Below are 18,585 nucleotides of genomic sequence, written 5' to 3'. Positions count from 1 at the left end.
ATTAATGATGTACCTACAAAGGAAAAACATCAAACTTTTTTTGATGTTTCATTCGGAAAATAAGGCAAACATTAATGATATTCTTAAAAATGAAATATAAAAAGGTATACAAGTAGTTGCAGTCCCCTGTCTTCAAAACTTCAGATTGGTCACATGATTTCAACATGGTAGATGTTATATATTTTGAAAACATTTCTGTTTCAGTCTACATTTTGGTAACAACAATAGCTGCTAGCATTCCCCCAACCCTCTATCCTAGAGAATCAGAAACAAGAGATGTAAAAGAACTGAATGGCCTTTGGAGTTTCAGGGCTGACATGTCAGCAAATAGAAATAAGAGTTTTGAGGAGAAGTGGTTTTTAAAGAGGCTTTCTAAGGTAAGATGGTGGTACTTCATCTGCTCATGGAATCAGAAACGCAGTTTAAAGCTATGACAAAACAAGTATTATCTTTAAAAGAGATAGTTGGCACATTTTCTTGCTTGTTAAAATACATGTATCTAACCCAATTTAGATTTTAATTGGTAAAACTGTGTGCTATGTTTTATATTTCAATAAATAATTTAATTGGTTCAACAAGTAAACTGTAAACAATTGTTCAGTGTATGATATGTAATTGATTAAAAATATTCCAGACATAAATCAATGGAACCTTGAACTTGATGGCGATTATATATCACTTTTGTCCAGTGAAATGTGACTCAGGTTGTAAGCTCCAAATGATTTCAGTGCCACAGTTCAGCATCATGGATGTCATATGATGTCAAAACAAACTTAATATATGTAACTAGTGCTATACTATTTCAGACAGGCCCAGTTATTCAGATGCTTGTACTATCCAGCTACAATGACGTTACTTAAGATAAATTACATGTACTTGTAACTTATAATTTATTATTTCAGACAGGTCCAGTTATTCAGATGCCTGTACCATCAAGCTACAATGACATTACCCAAGATAAATCATTGCGTGATTTTACTGGTTGGGTGTGGTATAATCGGGAATTTTTTGTCCCAGCCTCATGGAAAGGACAAAGAGTGGTGGTCAGAGTCGATGCTGCAAGGTATTATGCCAAACTGGTAGGTTCTTCTATCAAATGCTAAAGAAAGAACAACAAACTAAAAGAAATTAAGTTGTTACATTGTTCATTGAAATTATATTGAGAAGTGTATTGAAGAAGGCTCAACCAATACTTTAAAAGGAAAACATTCATTATGTTTATGATAGTCATGGAATTTATGGTATAATGGTAAAACATGACTGATTTTGAAACTTTTAGTCCATGTTTATGTTCTTATATTTTGTACAAGTGAAAACTTTATTGAAGACCATATAAATATGTAGAAAACTTAATTGCTTCATAATGATGAATTTAAAAAAATATTGCTAACAACTGTTTTCAGTATTTGTTTAGTTAATAGTCTGTTGCTAGAATCATTATCATAAAATCTGAACATTACAGTGGGTGAATTCTGTGTACCTGGTTGACCATGAAATGGGACATCTACCATTTGAAGCAGAAGTTCAGGGCATTGTTAAATTTGGAGAAGTAAACTTCATAACAATAGCTGTTAACAACACCTTAACCCCACACACGTTACCAACTGGTAAAATAGATTATAAAGTAAACAAGTAAGTGTCACACATTACCGAATGTCCAAATAGAATATTAGTAAGTGTTTTTGTAAGTAAAATACTTTTTTCTTCATTTTTTCATAACTTTTGCTGTAAACCAGTTAATATACATGATGCATGATTTCCTGCCACCATATTAGTATTCAATTATAGTTACAGACCATATTTTGATATAACATGTTTACATATACATTCATTTCAAAGTTTTGTGTTTGTACTTGTTTGTTATGTTATATGTGTGATGCTTATGTTTGACCTTCATTTGTTAATTATTGTGACTAAATTGCTTGTTTTCCAGCTATCCTCCCAACTTCTTCATTCAGACATTGAATTTTGGCTTTTTCAACTATGCTGGTTTAGACAGACAGATTCGACTGTACACAACACCTCCAGTTTATGTTGCTGATGTCCTTGTAACTACTTCATTTACAGAAAGTTTAGGTATATGTAATACCAAATACCACAGGGTTTGAAGTTGCATTTTAATCAGTCCTAAAGATACAAAACTACATTTGTATGTTAAATTTACCGAAAAACAACAAACATTTAAGTCAGCTGGACCAAAGGTCCATGTTAGCTTATGATATCACTTTGCACCCAGCCAACTCCCCCTTAATAGAAGCATCATGTTTACTATGAACCTCCAATGTACACAATGTTATTCATATTTTATCATATTACAGGCACATACAATGGTCTTGTGAATTGGATGATAACAACAAACTCAGACAAAGCAAAGATTATGGTTGAGATTGTAGATGCTGAAGGTACCAATGTTGCCATGGGTGATGGTGTCAAAGGTCAAACTCATGTTAACAATGTCAAATTATGGTGGCCATATTCAATGGTGAAGACAGATGCTGCGTATCTTTATATTCTCAAAGTATGTTGACTCTTGTTTTTACACTATTTTTCTAGGAATTTATTAACTTAATTCAATTTCCTCATAAGAATATAAGTTTATGCAAAGTTTTTGAATGATTCAGACTAAGGTTGTAAATTGGTCAATCCTTACTTTCTTATTAAAGTTGTATTTGATATTTTTATGTTCCTTTTTAGTACATTAAACAATGCTTCAAGGATTCCCTTATCTAATGTTCCTGTCATTGATAGTTTTGATAAGAACCAAAAAAACAAATTCATGAAAGTTGCTGATAACTGTCACTTAACAAATTGGAATGATGTATAAATCACTTTGTAAATTAGATTTGCAATGTAATTATTATTCAATTCAACACTGAAAGGTCCAGGTTGAGAACTTTGAAGCTTAAATTGATTTACTACCCGAGTAAGTATGAAAATCTTTGTAGGCAAAAATAAGAGCTACATTTATATTGATAGGTCCTATGCTACTCTACAATGTACATGTATTCATAATTCTTAACCCAAAAAATCATGTGTTTTAGCAACAAGATATGTGCTAACACATGGAAAGTAATTAAAATAGAAGGCAATAAGGAAGATACCTATCACTTCCAAAACATCCAGTGTATGTTAGTTATAGTGAAGAAAGAAAATTCATAATTCTTCTTTTTTTTTCTGCAGGTGATTGTTAAAGACATATCAGGTATGACTGATATATACAGACAACCATTTGGATTTAGGACAGTAAACATGACTAATACTCAGTTACTGATCAATGATAAACCTTTCTACTGCCATGGTGTGGCAAAACATGAAGATTATGATGTAAGTTGATGGTGAAATTCTGTAATGACGTTGGGAAGCAAATATATTTGTTGAAATTCTGAGTTATCTCCCCTTTCTAATTATTAAAGTTTAATAGTGTGACTATTATAAGATGTAAATGATATTTTAATTCTATGATATCTCCCATCTCTAAATTTTCAAAGAATAAATAAGTGGTAGATGCTAATACAAATTTTGAATTGTTTAAATTCTGGATTATTGCCCCTCTCTATGCTGAAGAGTTTTTTTTTTAAAGTTGGCAATTTCTTTTCGTTCATAAAACCTAGCTGTAGTATAATGTTTACATTAAATAATAACATGTTTATTTTAGAAAATTAGCACTAACTGTTTTATATACTAAAATCAAAGTGGTCATTTCAATAAGTACAAACTTCTTTTGGTTGTAATATTAATTTTCTCAAAATCTTAGTCATTTATTTAGATAAGAGGAAAAGGTTTAGATTTAGCAACAGTAGCAAAAGATTTTAACCTTCTGAAGTGGTTGGGTGTGAATTGTTTTAGAACATCCCATTACCCCTATGCTGAAGAGATAATGGACCAGGCTGATCAGCACGGCATTGTAGTAATTGATGAGTCTCCAGCCATAGGACTTTTATAGTGAGTTTTCTTTAACTGACATTGTAAGTCCAGCCCCAGTGCCACAAAATACATAAGCCTTAGAATATTCTTTACTTCCATGGTAACTCCAATCAGAGTCTTTGAAATTTATGACATCACAAACAGTTAAGAATTTTCTCAGACTTAAGTACTTTATTTATGTTTTGTGCGGCTGGAGCCAGTTTTATCATGATCCAATATCAATATTTCTGGAGCCTGGTTACACCAATTTAACCTAATGCTTGACATTAATGCATACATATGTCACTAAATTTAACACACCCCCTTTAAAATTAACCCATGAGAATTAATATAACATGAAAATTCAAAGAATCATTGTTATTACAGTTTTTTTTATAAAAAAATCATGAACTCCATTTCATAAAATATGAACTTTATGAAGGAAATTGTATTCCAGCTAATTACATAATGAAACTGTACCTGCGAATATAAAAGAAATATTGAAGGTATATTGTAATGCAGCATCACATGTACACATATTCTGAGTCCCACATCATTCAGGAATGTTCACCTCCCTGGTGCAAGAGGAGATAATTCTACATTTTTAAATGCTTCTTATGAAATGCCGAATATTAAATTTCTGTTTAAATTATTTTCTTCCTCTCTGAAGAAATATTCATTGATGTTCAAGTTTATAACTTCTTTTCTTAAAATCAAACAAAAAATGTTGGGGCAAAAAACAACATAAATGATGGTAAAACTATGGTAAACTGAGATCCTTTTCACAAAAAAATCGTAAGAGTAAAATTAGTCGTAAGTTATGACGTCATAGTAAATAAAAATATTGTGACATCATAACTTATGACTAATTTTACTCTTAAAAATTTTTGTGAAAAGTGCCACTGGATTCTCTGTGAATAATTTTTATTCTTATGTTGTTTTCCTAGTATTGTTCTTACATAAGGTAATCCAAGGAAGGGTGCATGCTCTGTATTCTGATCTGGATATTAAAATGATTTTTTTCTATTTTCATAAATGACCTGTACCAGGTAAATAATAACAATTACTGTTTTTATTCAAATTTTCTTTATTTCATCTGAATGACAAAATGGTTTAAACCTAAAATATGTCAGATTCATTCAACATATGATTATACTTTTCAACCAATAAATTAAATGGCATTTAAAGAAACAGACTAACAACCTATTTGTTTATCAAACAGTTTTTCTTACACTTTCACTCAGGTTTCAAGGGTCTTGTAATACATCACACTAGAATTTATTTTTACCATGCTTTCTGTCATGTAATTATAATTACATTAACTGTCTATTACATATGTATTTGGATAATTTGCTTTATGAATGATGTTTCATGAGTGAAGAAACCTATTTCTAGCTATATTCATAAAGACGGTGACCAGACTAAGTTTATTAATCACTTAAAAACAATTAAAATTACCAAATCAGTACTCCCCATCAGGGACAGATCTAGATGAAATAAAGTAAGAGAAACATGTCAAATGTAATATAAAAATTGAATGATTCATTTTTTTAACGTTCATTGATGTGTAAAATTGTTGAACAATTGCATACTTTGGACGTAAAGCATTATAGCTAGAGCATTTCATTGAAAATGTGCTCAAGTCAATGCTTTTAATGCCAATAAAACATAAAAAATGAGACATGCTATTCTTAATTGAAAATCTACATTTTAACAACTTGAGTAGCTGTCTTTGTAAGAATCATGCAAAATCTGAAAAATGTGATACACCCCAAAAAAGGCTACATATTTTTATTTTTGTAATTAAGTTGTTTTATGGGTCTATACTATGAAATGAGTACTTATTCATTCAAATCTGCCTGCTCTTAGGAGATAATTAACATTGAAATTTCAATAGATTCTATTGTATTTGAGCGTCATTTAAAGAGTTAACTCCCTTAATTTTGAAATCTACAGTGCATTCTATATAATTTTTATCTCCTAAGAGCACAGGTAATATGAAAAACCACGTTATTTTCTGTTTACTATGACATTTCAAACAAAATATCAAAAATTAAAATATGTAGCCTTTTCACCCATGAATCACATTTTGCATGATCCTTAGCTGGAGTGTTACTTAAGCAGAGAAAACTGTTAAGTCACTGCTTCCTTGAGGAAATCAGTTCATTAAATAATTACAATGTTATTGTTTTATTTTGTTAATACAATGAAATGATGATGTTTCACTTTATTTTTGACAGTGAAGATAATTATGCTGAACAGACCTTACAGCTCCACCTACAGGCAATGAGAGAGTTGATATCTAGAGATAAAAATAGACCATCTGTTATTGCCTGGTCTCTAGCTAATGAACCAGATTCAAAGCTTCCAGTTGCTGGACCTTATTTTCAGTAGGTACATAAATGTACAATGGAACCCATCTTAACTGAAGCCCCATCAGACTGAAGGCTCTGTGACACGTTTTTATTGTAAAGGTACTCAGGTTCAAACATATTTATTTAGAAAGGATACCAGATCTAGATGGATTGGTGAAGGGTTTGGTTAATACAAGTTTTACTGCTTTGAAAATAACAAATACTATCTTTAAAAAAAGGTAGCCAATGAATATTCTTGCTTTCTTAATGCCCAAATCTGATAAAGATTTTATTTGGTGAACTGTGTGATCATTATACTATGTTTCTTATTTCAATTATTTTATTGGTCCAACAAGTAAACTATTTCCAATTATTCAATTTATAAATGATTATTCAATATAGAAAAGTGATCAAAAATATTCCAGACACCAATGTCTCCAATGAATCCTTAAATTTCACGGCTGCTCTCACAGTTGTCCAATGAAATGCGAGGTTGTAAGCTACACCGGTTAGGTTGCCATGGTTAAGCATCACAGATGTCAAGTGATGTCAAAGGAACTCAATACCGACTGCATCGGAAAAAAATAATTTGTATATACTTAAGCATCTGGTGTATGGTTTCAAGTTCTATGTCATAGCTTTATTAATTACAGGTGTATCTTTTTTTCCTTTTAATTAGACAGGTCTACAATTTAACAAAGACTTTGGATCCTACCAGATTGGTGACATTTGCTTCCAGTAATGGGATTCCTCTTCTGGACCATGTGGTAATGTAGACATCTCAACTTATGAGTCTATAGGTCATAATCTAATTTTTTATTATTCAATTTAGGTATGCTTTAAGAGAAAGAAGCAAACATTTAAATTTTATATGAGGGATCTTGGATTAAAAATAAACAAGTTTTTAAAGCAGAATTCATGAATAAAAAACTTAGGACAAAAAAATTAAAAGTTAAAAATCAGGACAGAAATTACATTTAAGATTATTTTAGTCTATAAAATCCAAACTTTTAGCAATAGAACAAGCTTTCATTGTCAGTGTTTTGCTTGAATAGTATTAATGCTGATTGATTTCTTATTTTTTGTACTAAGTGTGTCAACTTCTAATGCTATAGACATCAGATTCTATATACATATATACTGTACTTCTTGTAGATGAACTATTTTGAACCCATCTTGTGATGGAAATGTCTTGTATACAGAAAAGATTGTATGAAACACTATTTCTCTCTTACAGATGAACATAGTAGATTTTGTTTGTGTCAATATTTACTTTGCTTGGTATCAGGATACTGGTTACCTAGAAACCATTCCATACCAGGTACCAGTCATGTTGGGTGGTCTCCATACTTACTATAATAAACCTGTTGTTGTCACTGAATATGGTGCGGAAACATTAACGGGACTTCATGTGGTTTGTATATATAGGAATCACTCTTTTTTGTGTATATTTTACAGTAGTTTTTGTAATGAAGCTAATTTCTCTCCTTTTAAAGGTACATTAGACCTATGCCTTAGGAGAAAAAAATATCATGAAATAAAATGTTATGCATAATACTAGTCCCATATTTTGTATCTGGATTATTTTCTTCATTTCCAAAGGGAGATAATTAATAAGTGTTTATACCTTTTCTGTTACCATTTCTAAAGAGACTTTTTACCATTTTTATTACTACTTGTATGAGTTAGAATTAACTCTAGATTTTATTCTGAATTTTCTATTTTACATTTTCTTCAGGTACATGTTTTTTTTTGTCTGAACAACATGTTAATCTATTTTTTTTTCAGAGTCCATCATTTACATTCTCAGAAGAATATCAGAAAGATTTTATGATAGAGTATCATCATACATTTGACAAAATCAGGCATGAATACTTAGCTGGAGAAATGATCTGGAATTTTGCTGACTTTTTAATTGACCAGAGTAGGTGAAGTAAATTCTTTAAACCAAACTATTTTCATGGATACATATTTTTGCAATTTTAGATGTCAGTCCAATTTCACACTTTCTGAAGTATTTTAGACACTTTATTTGTATTGATAGATTTTTGCAGTTGTTTTTTAAGGAAATTAGTGCTAATAAATACCTGGTCAAATTAGTGGTAATAAATACATTTGTACCTGGTCAAATATGTTTGTTAACGGTATTAGCTTTCCTACTTATAAATACGAATTCATACAACCCGTAAGGAGGTAGACTTACTGTAAGGAACACAACTCAATAATTGGAACGTTTGTATTCAGCATATTACATCAATCTCATGTAAGCATCAAAGTAACTTGGACTGATTTCATTCCGTTGAAATGAAATGATATGGTAATCAAATGAAAGCTTGATGTATCATTTAAATATGATACAAACATATAATTGATTTCAAGAGTTATGTCCCTTACACTAGGTCTACCTTCTTGGGAATTATGAAGTTATTGCCATATTCATATGGTTTTAAATATTGTAACTGGCTTTTGATTTTAATAATGAAAACACACCATGTTATATGATGCATATTTTTAAAACTGTATAACATGTAACAAATTTAAATTAAAATGACAAAATCAAAATAATGGATGAACACAGTAATTTCTAAAATTAACTGAAATAAACCTTATACAAAGTACAAGTGTACAGGAATTGTTGAATCAACAGATTAGATGACAACAGCCAAGTTATTTAATTTTTGATTGTAACATCCTTATACAGACAGGATCAAAAGCATGCAAATGATATAGAATTTACAAGAAAAAATTAGCATTCCATTGAACATCTGAGTGTGAAATATTATGCTGTCACTTTATTGTTGCTTATGTATTTCATGCTAAATACCCTATCCTTACAGAGACAAATTGGGCCTATGGATGTAATAAAGGATTGTTTACACGACACAGACAACCAAAGATGGCCGCCTTTGTCGTCCGAGATAGATACCAGAAAATGATAAATGATACTCAGTCGAGACATTTGTGAAGAAATCCATCAGTCAATTAGAGAAGACTCTAATACTCATTTTATTACACAATAGACAATCATAGCATTTTACATTCTACAGAATGCCTCAATCTTTTTGTTTTCTTTTGGAACTTCTATAGGGTTTTTACAACCTTTTTTTGAGGTCCGAATTTTGACCCAATCTCAAAGAATAATATGCACCAAATTTTGCAGCATTGGAATTACAAATTGTTACAAAAAGAATTTATGAGCTGTTATAACATTAATGTGTTATAACAACACCACATACTATCAAATAAACTTGCAATAATTTTTCATGAAATTGAGAGGTTTGCAGGTTGTTTTTTTATCTGGTTACATGCTTCAAGTTACTAAATATTTTGGCAAAAGTTTTCTTAATACAAAGCATTTATGGTTTGAATATTTAAGTTGTTGTGGAATGTGGCCAAAATTTCCTGCAAAGAAAAATGTAATGAAATAAAGTGTTTTTCACCAATTTTGTAGAATTCACATCACACGAAAGTTTTGTTGGCAAACTAAGCACACATTTTACTAAATTTTACGCTAAAGCTATAATGATGTGACCCAAGATTATTTTCAGTGTAAAATTTTATGTAAACCAACATACCCTTCGTAGAATATTTTTGTAGTGTTATTGTAGTACTATTGTTCATGGGGTACCAATTTTCGTGGTTTTCATGGGTAGGTCAAACCACTAAATTAGGTTCCCAATGAATAGTAGATTCCCATTGATGTGCGCACTGAAAACTTCAAAACCACGAATTCAAGAATCCAAGAACTTGTGTTTTTTTCCCTGATCCACGAAAATTGGTATCAAGAATTCAAGTACTTTAACAGTATTTATTTTTACATGCGATTGAAGTTGATCTTTCTCAGCCTCCTGTTTTATTTTTATTTATACTTCCCACTTTATTACTTAGATTTGCTCTTTTATAATTACTTTCACTTTCTATTGACTGTTTTTCTACCAATTTGTAAAAATCGTACTAAGTTTTAGTGACATAATTTACTTTGAAACTAAATACTGCAGATCATTACACAGGAAAAATTATTTCACGTGATTTTCACATGATTTTCCCCTAAATTGAGCAAATAAACTTCATGATAAATTTCACGTTAAATTCAGGTGAATCGAGTCTTCACATGAAATTCACGTGAATTAATAACATGAAAGTCGTGTTAAATGAATTTTACATGAAAATCATGTTAATTTCATGTGAAGTTCACACAAATTTCACATGAAGCTCGATTAACATGAACTTCACATGAAAAATATTTGTATGTATATATAACAGTTTATTTGTCTCATTGGAACTCTTAAATAATTTGATAAAAATATGGACTTATCACCCTTTGTGTGATTTTTAGGTGGACCTGTAATTAGTGCTTCATATATTATTGATTGCACTTTCAGTAAGTGTTTACTTCTATTAGCTTCAAAATACCATATTGTAGGATTTATTGAGAAGTTTTACTTTGATATGATGAATACTTTGAACAGTTTACATCTGTATACCAGGGATGATTTTTTAGAGGTCAACAAAGCAGAAATTGACAGAATTGGAAGTCAATATACATTAAAAAATAATTGGAAGAATAAAATCTGGATTTCAAATAGCGGAATTCCACTAAAAAGCGGGGGGAAAAATCATCCGTGGTCATCATTCTGATGCCGTGGATTTCATTACATTTATTTTCAGGGCCTTTCAGTGCTTACTTAAATCTGCAAGTATATACTATTTTTATGGGGATTATACTATGGCACATTTGTTGTTTTGCCATATCTGTTCCTTTTTCTACATTTTGTTTTAATGTTTTATTTTGTTGTTTAGATATATAAAGAATTTAATATCTACTTGTTATGTTTTTTCTTCATAACATGTTGGTTCAATACACATTATACATGTTTTTCTAGGAAGATAGAGATTTACTTTAGTACCACCAAGAAGTTACATATGAACATAACGATATAGGTATGATAAATAACATCATACAACTGGTTACTTTGGAGATATTTTGTAATTCCCAACAAACCACAAAACTGTAATCCACAATGTAATACATGAATATTATTTTGAATATTTCAATGTGATTGTATCTCGAGTACAAAAATAAAACTATCAAAAATATAAAATGTTTACTTTTGGCAAAATTGCTGTTCCAGAATATTTTTAGTCACAAGGTATTAAACTAAATACCAATTAAGAAGCTAACTACATATTGAATTAAATAAAGAGTTACATATACCAGTAACAAAACTGAAAAAAAGGAAAAACGGATAACTAAAACAACTGATCTGAAATCCCACAAAAAAAAAAATTGAAAGTGACATCAGGTGCCCTGGAAGGGTAAGTAGTCCTGGTCTACCAGCAACACCTGTCACGTGGCTAGTGATCAAAACAAGGTTAGTGTTTACTTTGGTGGATTGTCAATCCCATAAGATAGAAATTCAATTGAATGTATCTTTTCTCATCTGTAAGATGCAAATTTCAAATCAATGTATTACTTATTACATTGTCCCTTGAATTGCTTCCTTTACACTAGATTACTAAGTATATCATTGAAATCTGCTAGGATGACACAAGTGACTTGTTTTGTTTTGTTTAGATAAATAAATAAGAAAAGTTACAGAAAATATAGTTAGTGCTATTGAAAGCCGTATTTAGTCGTGCTACATCACTGAAGTGCAGCTTTACATTACTGAAAGTTATATAGGGCAGTACAGCACTGTTGCATTAGCTCCAACAAATAATCTACAGTTTGTGACCTGAAACAACAGATTAATTAAATTGGATTACACTCCTACAATACACAATATAGGGCATCTCTGACTGACAAACAATTCAGCTGAGTTTTAAACTCTTCATAAAATCAAAGGATGCTTGCAACTGTGGTAGAAAAAGCTGTTTCTTTTTCACTGTTTGTTTCTGAGAAAGTTTTAATTTCTGGACATCACATTTTTAAATTAATAAAATCAAAGTTTTGCCAAAACTGTGCTGTTTCTGAAGTAATTCAAAATGTTTCCTGGGTTTATCCATGCCTCAGCTGTATAGTCATCAACAAGTAACATTTCCGTGTCATTCTCATGTTTTGGTTGGTTATTTTTCAACATTAACAACTGGAATTTAACTGATGGAAACACAACCCAAAGAGACTTTTGTTCCTTTATAAAGATGTTAAAAAGACTGGGTTTGTTGACACTACCTTATCAATATCTACAGCTTCCAATAGGTGCATTCCTTATTTCCTGAAGAACTCTGAAAAATAAACTATAAGATGTAAATTGCATATATAGTCCCAAAATATTTTTCTTAAATACATCTGAGTCAGCACAAATTTTTAATTTACAACTATAAATAGTGGTAAAGGAAAACAGTGGCTCCCTTGTTGCTACACTGCGTTTCAAGGAAAAATGAAGCTGAAGTAAAATTATTTCAATTAAACTTTTTTTTTTTCAATTTTATTCTGCTCACAAAATTATTAATTATACTTCATTTAAAAAAAAAAAAAAAAGGAAGTTGAAAGACAAATTTTGAAACAGTGACTCCACTATGTTGGATGAAGACACTGAAACTACACTGTGTTGGGTAAGGACATTGTGAGTCCTAAAAAAAAAAAAACAAGTAACATATCAAAATTTGACCATTTCAGCCTTTGAGCTGAGTACTCCTGCTAATGTTTTTTGACAAAAACTTTTTTTGTATTGTCAACATACACATTAAATATTTTCGACTCCACTTCATTATTTCTGTTAATGAAAGAAAAAAATCACTTAAAAGTATACTAGTAGAGTATGTACATTTGGTAGACTGATCAATGGTGGCATAATATATCAAATTGAAGAGCACAAACCGTATAACCAGTAATTTTCATGAACGATATTTTTGTGGTTTGGCATCAACAAATAATTTCAAAAGCCACACTAATCATTGTAAAAACACGCTTCAGTCATGGTTTGTAATAAAGCAATCAGTTTTCTGACTAATCAGTCGACTTCAAGATATCAGGGTTAATTAACCTTGAAATCTTATCAAGGGGACTGACTGAATCTTTGGGTTATCTCAGATTTTGATTCATCTGAGTTCGAACCATCCAAGGTAAAATTGTATTGGAGTAAGGGGAGTTTTGCTGTGAGTTTGAAATTATTTCAAGTTATCTGAGATTTCGACTCTTCTGAGTTTGACACATCGAGGTTTGACTGTACCATATTTTTCAGACTTACTTTCAGACTTTTCAGACTTTTAGTCAATTTATTTATTTTCAGCAAGTCATCAGCCTCAACTTATTGTCCAATTCACTTATGTAAGGATTTTTAAATTAAATTTTAATCTACATGTACAATGCATTACATTAGATCAAAGTACTTACTCATGTTTTACAGAGACACAGAATGTAATAAAGATATACATGTATTTCAATCAATAAATCATTTACGGTTCCACATTTATTTGAAGACCTTTGAACTTATGAGCTACACGGGTATACTAGTACTTAGCTAAATTTGTCATTGATCTCAAATCATGACAAAAGGAACTCATATTTTAGGATTTTAATTTTCGTGATCATTTGGTAGCCACAAATATTAGACTGCAGCAAAAAGTTCAGTTATACAGTTTGTCCAATATACTGAATTGAATGAAGAGGATAAATGGTCAATATTAATATATACATGTTCATGTATTACACATATTCTATAAATACATGTATATCCTGGGCATTTCTTATATCATGTATAAAATATATTTTAATTTCTATATAAATGCACATTAAGATTATACAACTTGTAAGATGTATGTACATGTATGTTTACTGCAGTGTAATTGTCATGGTATTATCAAAGAGTAATTAAGGAAACCAAGGTTATAGTGGTAATCAAAAGAATGCAATCAAGGGACAAAGACCAGACATGGAAAACACATACACAACAAAGAACACAAAGCAACTAAAATCATATACACAAAGCAACAAAAGCAAATGACCAAAAAAGTGTACAAACATGTAATAAATACCAACAAGCAATGGTTTGTCATACAATGACACATCTCATACTTTACTTAACAATACCTTCTGCAATACTACTGCTAACAAAATTCGTCATCCACGCACAAACCAGGCAAAGGGTGGCAAATGTCAAATTTTGTTTTTACAAAAATTTCATTTATTTCATATCACAAATGCATCTTTTCTAGAAAGTTGAATGTTGGTTTTTGAATAACTGCAACAGTTAAAGAGAATTAAATTACATAGAAATACTAAAATTCATTGAAAAAGGGAAATAACTCTTTTAATTATGCAAAAATTTGGTTGCTTTCTTGGGGAACTGTAAAAATTTTTCCTGAGCCATCATGATCCATTGTCGATTTAAAAAAATTTCTGTACTATTGGATATATATATGATATAACATTACATTGAAAAAAAATTCTGTCGGATAAAATTTACCATGTGCCATCCATATCATAGCAATTCCCTGGTTTCTTAATGGACAGTCCTTTAATAGTTCAATTCTAGAATAGATATACATGTACCTCAGAATAATCACTTAGGAACTTGAACAACCACCACCTTTTTTGGACTATCACTTGGTAACAGGTCTTTCACATTTTCCATATCCAAAGGTTTGAAAGGTTTGGCAGGAGGAATTTTTGGGCTTTTTTGTCTCTCTGGAAGGCTATAAAAATGATCCATTGCAGCTGTCAATGAATTCTTTTTTGATTCTGCAACATGCCTGTGAAGTGTACTTCTTGGAACGCCATGGTAACGAGCTGAGGCATTAATTGCCATCCCTTCTTCAATAACAGCATTTAAAGCAGCATTCAAAGTTTCTTGATCATAGGCAAAGAAAGATGCCCTGTAGGGAGCGTTCTGGAAAAAGACAAATGATTCATGATTGTTTGGGTTTGAAATTGTACAAGTGTCTAGGTACATGTAGGCTTTGATTCACCCTCCCCCTCAGATAATGGGAATTGGAAATGAAAGAAAATACATGTAAATAGTCATGATAGCAAGTAAACATTGAAACACTTAGTAATATGCATATATCATGTTTCCTGGAAGCAGAATACAGAGTTATCTCCCATAGCAAGAAAAAACCAGAATCTTGTATTAAATGAATAATGGAATCCACACAATATATACTTGTTTTTAAATCATGTGACAGGCTGAAGCCTGCATTCTACTTAAGTCAATTCTAGTAATGAAATGTATAAGTATTTACACCTAAATTCTAACATTTAAATTTGTACAGACTTTTTGATTTATCCATATGGGTAGCATGTTTAATTGGATTTTTTGGTTTACTTAGACCTGGCATTTTTTTGCTCACGGATAAGCATACTCCTATATTACGTATTGAGCAGATAGATAGCTATGAAAACAGATTTGTAATTACATTTTTTTATACCAAAACTATACAATTTCGTGAGAGACAGCTTCAAATTGTGATGCCGCAGATTACAGATAATCCTCTCTGTCCAGCCTCTGCCTTATTACGTCTACTGAGCCTTCATGAAATACTAGGGTCTAACGGTCAGTCCTCTTTGTTATGTGAAAATGTTTTTAAACCTTTGTCATATGTGCGTTTTATAGCCTTTATTAATGATACTCTTGCAAGTGCAGGCTGTAATAAGAAGTTAACTGGACATTCATTTCGAAGAGGTGGGGCAACCTTTGCTTTTCATGCAGGTTTGTCAGGTGAAACCATACAAGATATAGGCGTGTGGAAAAGTGATGCCTACTTGCAATACATTGACAAAGGCCTGTCCGACAAAACAAAAGCAATGAAAAAGTTTGGGGAGGCCTTGCCTAAAACTGCCCTTTGAATTATTATGGATTTTGATATATAAATGTTCAATTCATTATTATTATTATTATTTTCTTTTCTTTCTATTCCCCTTTGGGTTCTTAGGTAGTTTTTATATGGTACTTGTAGCAGTTAGCTTACATGTATTAGGCTTTTCGCTTTATTATATACTTAACATGCATTGCTTATTTCATATATGTAATTGTGTTGTTTAATTTGTAATTGAATAAATTGTTGCACCCAGCACTTGATTTTCTTAAGTATGAGTTTTGAAGTAAAGTAGAATTTTGTTAAATTCATTTTTACGGAAATCGAGTCATGCCCGTCCGAATTTGTATTGTATTTTATTATTAGCATGGCCACATCCAGGCCTTTTTGCAGAAGATACTTTGCTTTGGCTTATTTTTGCAAACCCTCCCTCCCACACCAATAGTATTATTGGCTGGTAGCTGGCTCAGTTTTTTTTAGCTAAATTTTTGCTCGTATTTTTGCTATTGCTTAAAATTTTGCATAACTAGGCTTAAATGTATAACAAGTGCTTACATAAGGGGTAGTTTTTATATGGTACTTGTAGCAGTTAGCTTACATGTATTAGGCTTTTTGCTTTATTATATACTTAACATGCATTGCTTATTTCATATATGTAATTGTGTGTTTAATTTGTAATTGAATAAATTGTTGCACCCAGCACTTTATTTTCTTAAGTATGAGTTTTGAAGTAAATATATATGCAACCTCACATCGATCCTAGAGTTTGGTTGCAGCTTAGATTTGATTATATATATATATATATATAGTATTTACCTTATGTGCACTGTCAGCTACAGCTATAGTTATAGGCTGTTTTAAATTAGGCCTTCCATCAACACCTGAAGATCAAGATTAACTTATATCACCATCTCCATCATAATCTTGGCAGAAATCTGTGTCGCTGACATCATCTTCATTGTATACATTTTCCTCCACTACAGGGCTATCGGTACCAACAACATAATAATGTGCAGATATATTTTCTGGCGTAGAATTCTTGTGTGTCACTTCAGATGAGTCTATAGCATCAAAAACATAACCTTGATCACTTGTACTACCGGTACAGCTATTTCTGTGATCACTTGTACTACCGATACAGCTATTTCCTTGATCACTTGCACTACCGGTACAGCTATTTTCTTGATCACTTGTACTACTGGTACATTAATTTCCAACTGTTGGACTTATTTGTTGATTATTTTGTTTACATATAGAAGTGACTACGGGAACTAAATGGGTTCCCAGTTGTACTTTACTACTTCTCTCCACTGTTTCCTTCTTAAAATGCTTAACAAGTGGTTTCTTTATTTTAACAATACATGTTCTAGTATTCATCTGTTCATCACTTAGGAATCTTTTCTCTGGACCCTTTGTATCAGTTTTTAACAATTTGATAGGGACAGTAATCGCTTCTTTCATTTTCTCTTGGGTTATTTCCACATCATATATGACATGTTCATCTGATTCCAGCTTACCATGTTCAACGAATTGTTTTAAATCAGAATCATTATCAATAAGAGTCTGAATGGAAGCACTAAAGAACTCAATTCCTAAGAATCTACTCAGTTTTAACAACTCAGCAGCTCGGTCCCTATGGAAGGTAAAGTTCCCAACATACAGACCCTTGACTAAGTCACACACAGTTTTAATTGAGAAGTTTCTTAGGTGAATATCAAAATGAGTGTCATTAGGACTAACTTCTGATCGAAACTGCTCTTTGAAAATGGTGCTGCCACATGAAAGGAGAACAATTTTATGTACATATATGACCCCATCTTTACAGAGTAACCATGTATCACAGTACTGATAGAGATATTTACAGAGATGCTGACTATACTCTGAAATGTTTATACTGAAGTTCATTCTAACTGAAAAATAGAAAACTCGCATGTCATTTCTGATAACTTGAACCTTATGCTATCTTTTTTGCTTTGTTTTTGTTTTTTGTTTTTGTTTTTAATTTTGTTTGTTTGTTTTTTTTTGTTTTTTTTTTGGGGGGGGGAAGGGGGGGGTTAAACCAAATAAATTTTCAAACACACATGCAATTAAGTAAATAATTTTATACTTTGTAATTCATCACCATTCAAGGCTATACACCATAGGATACATGTAGCTATTTTCTGATTTGGCCACTCACTTAATAAAAAAATATCTTATGATACTGAAACGCAAAAGGACTTAAAAGATTGATATTCAAAATATAACAAGTTAGAATGCAGGATTTCAAGTTCCTGTGCTTTGATACACGTATGTTTCTCACTTTTCCCGATAATTACATGTATGCCATCTTGGGAGGTTAATTTTAATTTTCCTTGGTAATTAATTTCTCCTCTGAATGTTTAGCGTAAATCTGTCTGCAGTAGATTTCACAAAAAAATCTTTTCAATTTATTTTTGTCATGAAACAGATAATTCATATTTTACCAAATAGAGAGTCATTTTCTTAAATACCTCATAATACTATTGGCTGCTTTTTAATTCATTGAAATGCAGTAATAAATATCCTGATAATGGAACATATAGGAAAAAAT

General features: G+C 31.1%; 2 protein-coding genes across 4 annotated transcripts; one reads left to right on the top strand and one right to left on the bottom strand.

Moving 5' to 3' along the window:
• Window positions 1-134: 134 nt before the first annotated feature.
• Window positions 135-10,865, top strand: LOC148608457 (beta-glucuronidase-like). Of its 2 annotated transcripts, none has more exons than XM_088543433.1 (12): window positions 135-377; window positions 903-1,079; window positions 1,463-1,632; window positions 1,934-2,076; window positions 2,319-2,518; window positions 3,181-3,324; window positions 3,767-3,942; window positions 6,144-6,293; window positions 6,937-7,024; window positions 7,495-7,671; window positions 8,046-8,181; window positions 9,095-10,865. In XM_088543433.1, exons 1-12 carry the CDS (start codon window positions 165-167, stop codon window positions 9,220-9,222), a joined length of 1,902 nt encoding a protein of 633 aa, XP_088399559.1. In that variant the 5' UTR covers window positions 135-164; the 3' UTR covers window positions 9,223-10,865. The 2 variants fall into 2 exon arrangements, with proteins under 2 accessions (XP_088399559.1, XP_088399560.1); XM_088543434.1 differs by having other exon boundaries at window positions 148-377; window positions 903-1,063.
• Window positions 10,866-11,347: 482 nt separating this feature from the next.
• On the bottom strand, window positions 11,348-18,585 carry LOC148608456 (uncharacterized). Of its 2 annotated transcripts, XM_088543439.1 has the most exons (3): window positions 16,830-18,585; window positions 14,752-15,088; window positions 11,348-12,482 (listed from the first exon to the last, which is right to left on the bottom strand). In XM_088543439.1, the coding sequence occupies exon 2, from the start codon at window positions 15,005-15,007 to the stop codon at window positions 14,762-14,764; it is 246 nt and encodes an 81-aa protein (XP_088399565.1). In that variant the 5' UTR covers window positions 15,008-15,088; window positions 16,830-18,585; the 3' UTR covers window positions 11,348-12,482; window positions 14,752-14,761. The 2 variants fall into 2 exon arrangements, with proteins under 2 accessions (XP_088399565.1, XP_088399564.1); XM_088543438.1 differs by lacking the exon at window positions 16,830-18,585 and having other exon boundaries at window positions 14,752-15,230.

The sequence above is a fragment of the Perna viridis genome, chromosome 9 (assembly GCF_037379345.1).
Source record: "Perna viridis isolate PV_CMFRI_1.1 ecotype Kerala chromosome 9, ASM3737934v1, whole genome shotgun sequence".
In the NCBI taxonomy this organism is placed as follows: Eukaryota; Metazoa; Mollusca; class Bivalvia; order Mytilida; family Mytilidae; genus Perna; species Perna viridis.
Note: the sequence above shows the minus strand (reverse complement) of the source record. Positions and strands in the feature narration are given on the sequence as shown.

Coding starts and splice junctions, on each gene's coding strand:
- LOC148608457 (XM_088543433.1), top strand. CDS start 165: ATGGTAGATGTTATATATTTTGAAAACATTTCTGTTTCAGTCTACATT. Junction 1,080..1,462: donor CAAGGTATTATGCCAAACTG/GTAGGTTCTTCT, acceptor TGAACATTACAG/TGGGTGAATTCTGTGTACCT. Junction 7,025..7,494: donor TTCCTCTTCTGGACCATGTG/GTAATGTAGACA, acceptor TCTCTCTTACAG/ATGAACATAGTAGATTTTGT.
- LOC148608456 (XM_088543438.1), bottom strand. CDS start 15,151: ATGTACCTAGACACTTGTACAATTTCAAACCCAAACAATCATGAATCA.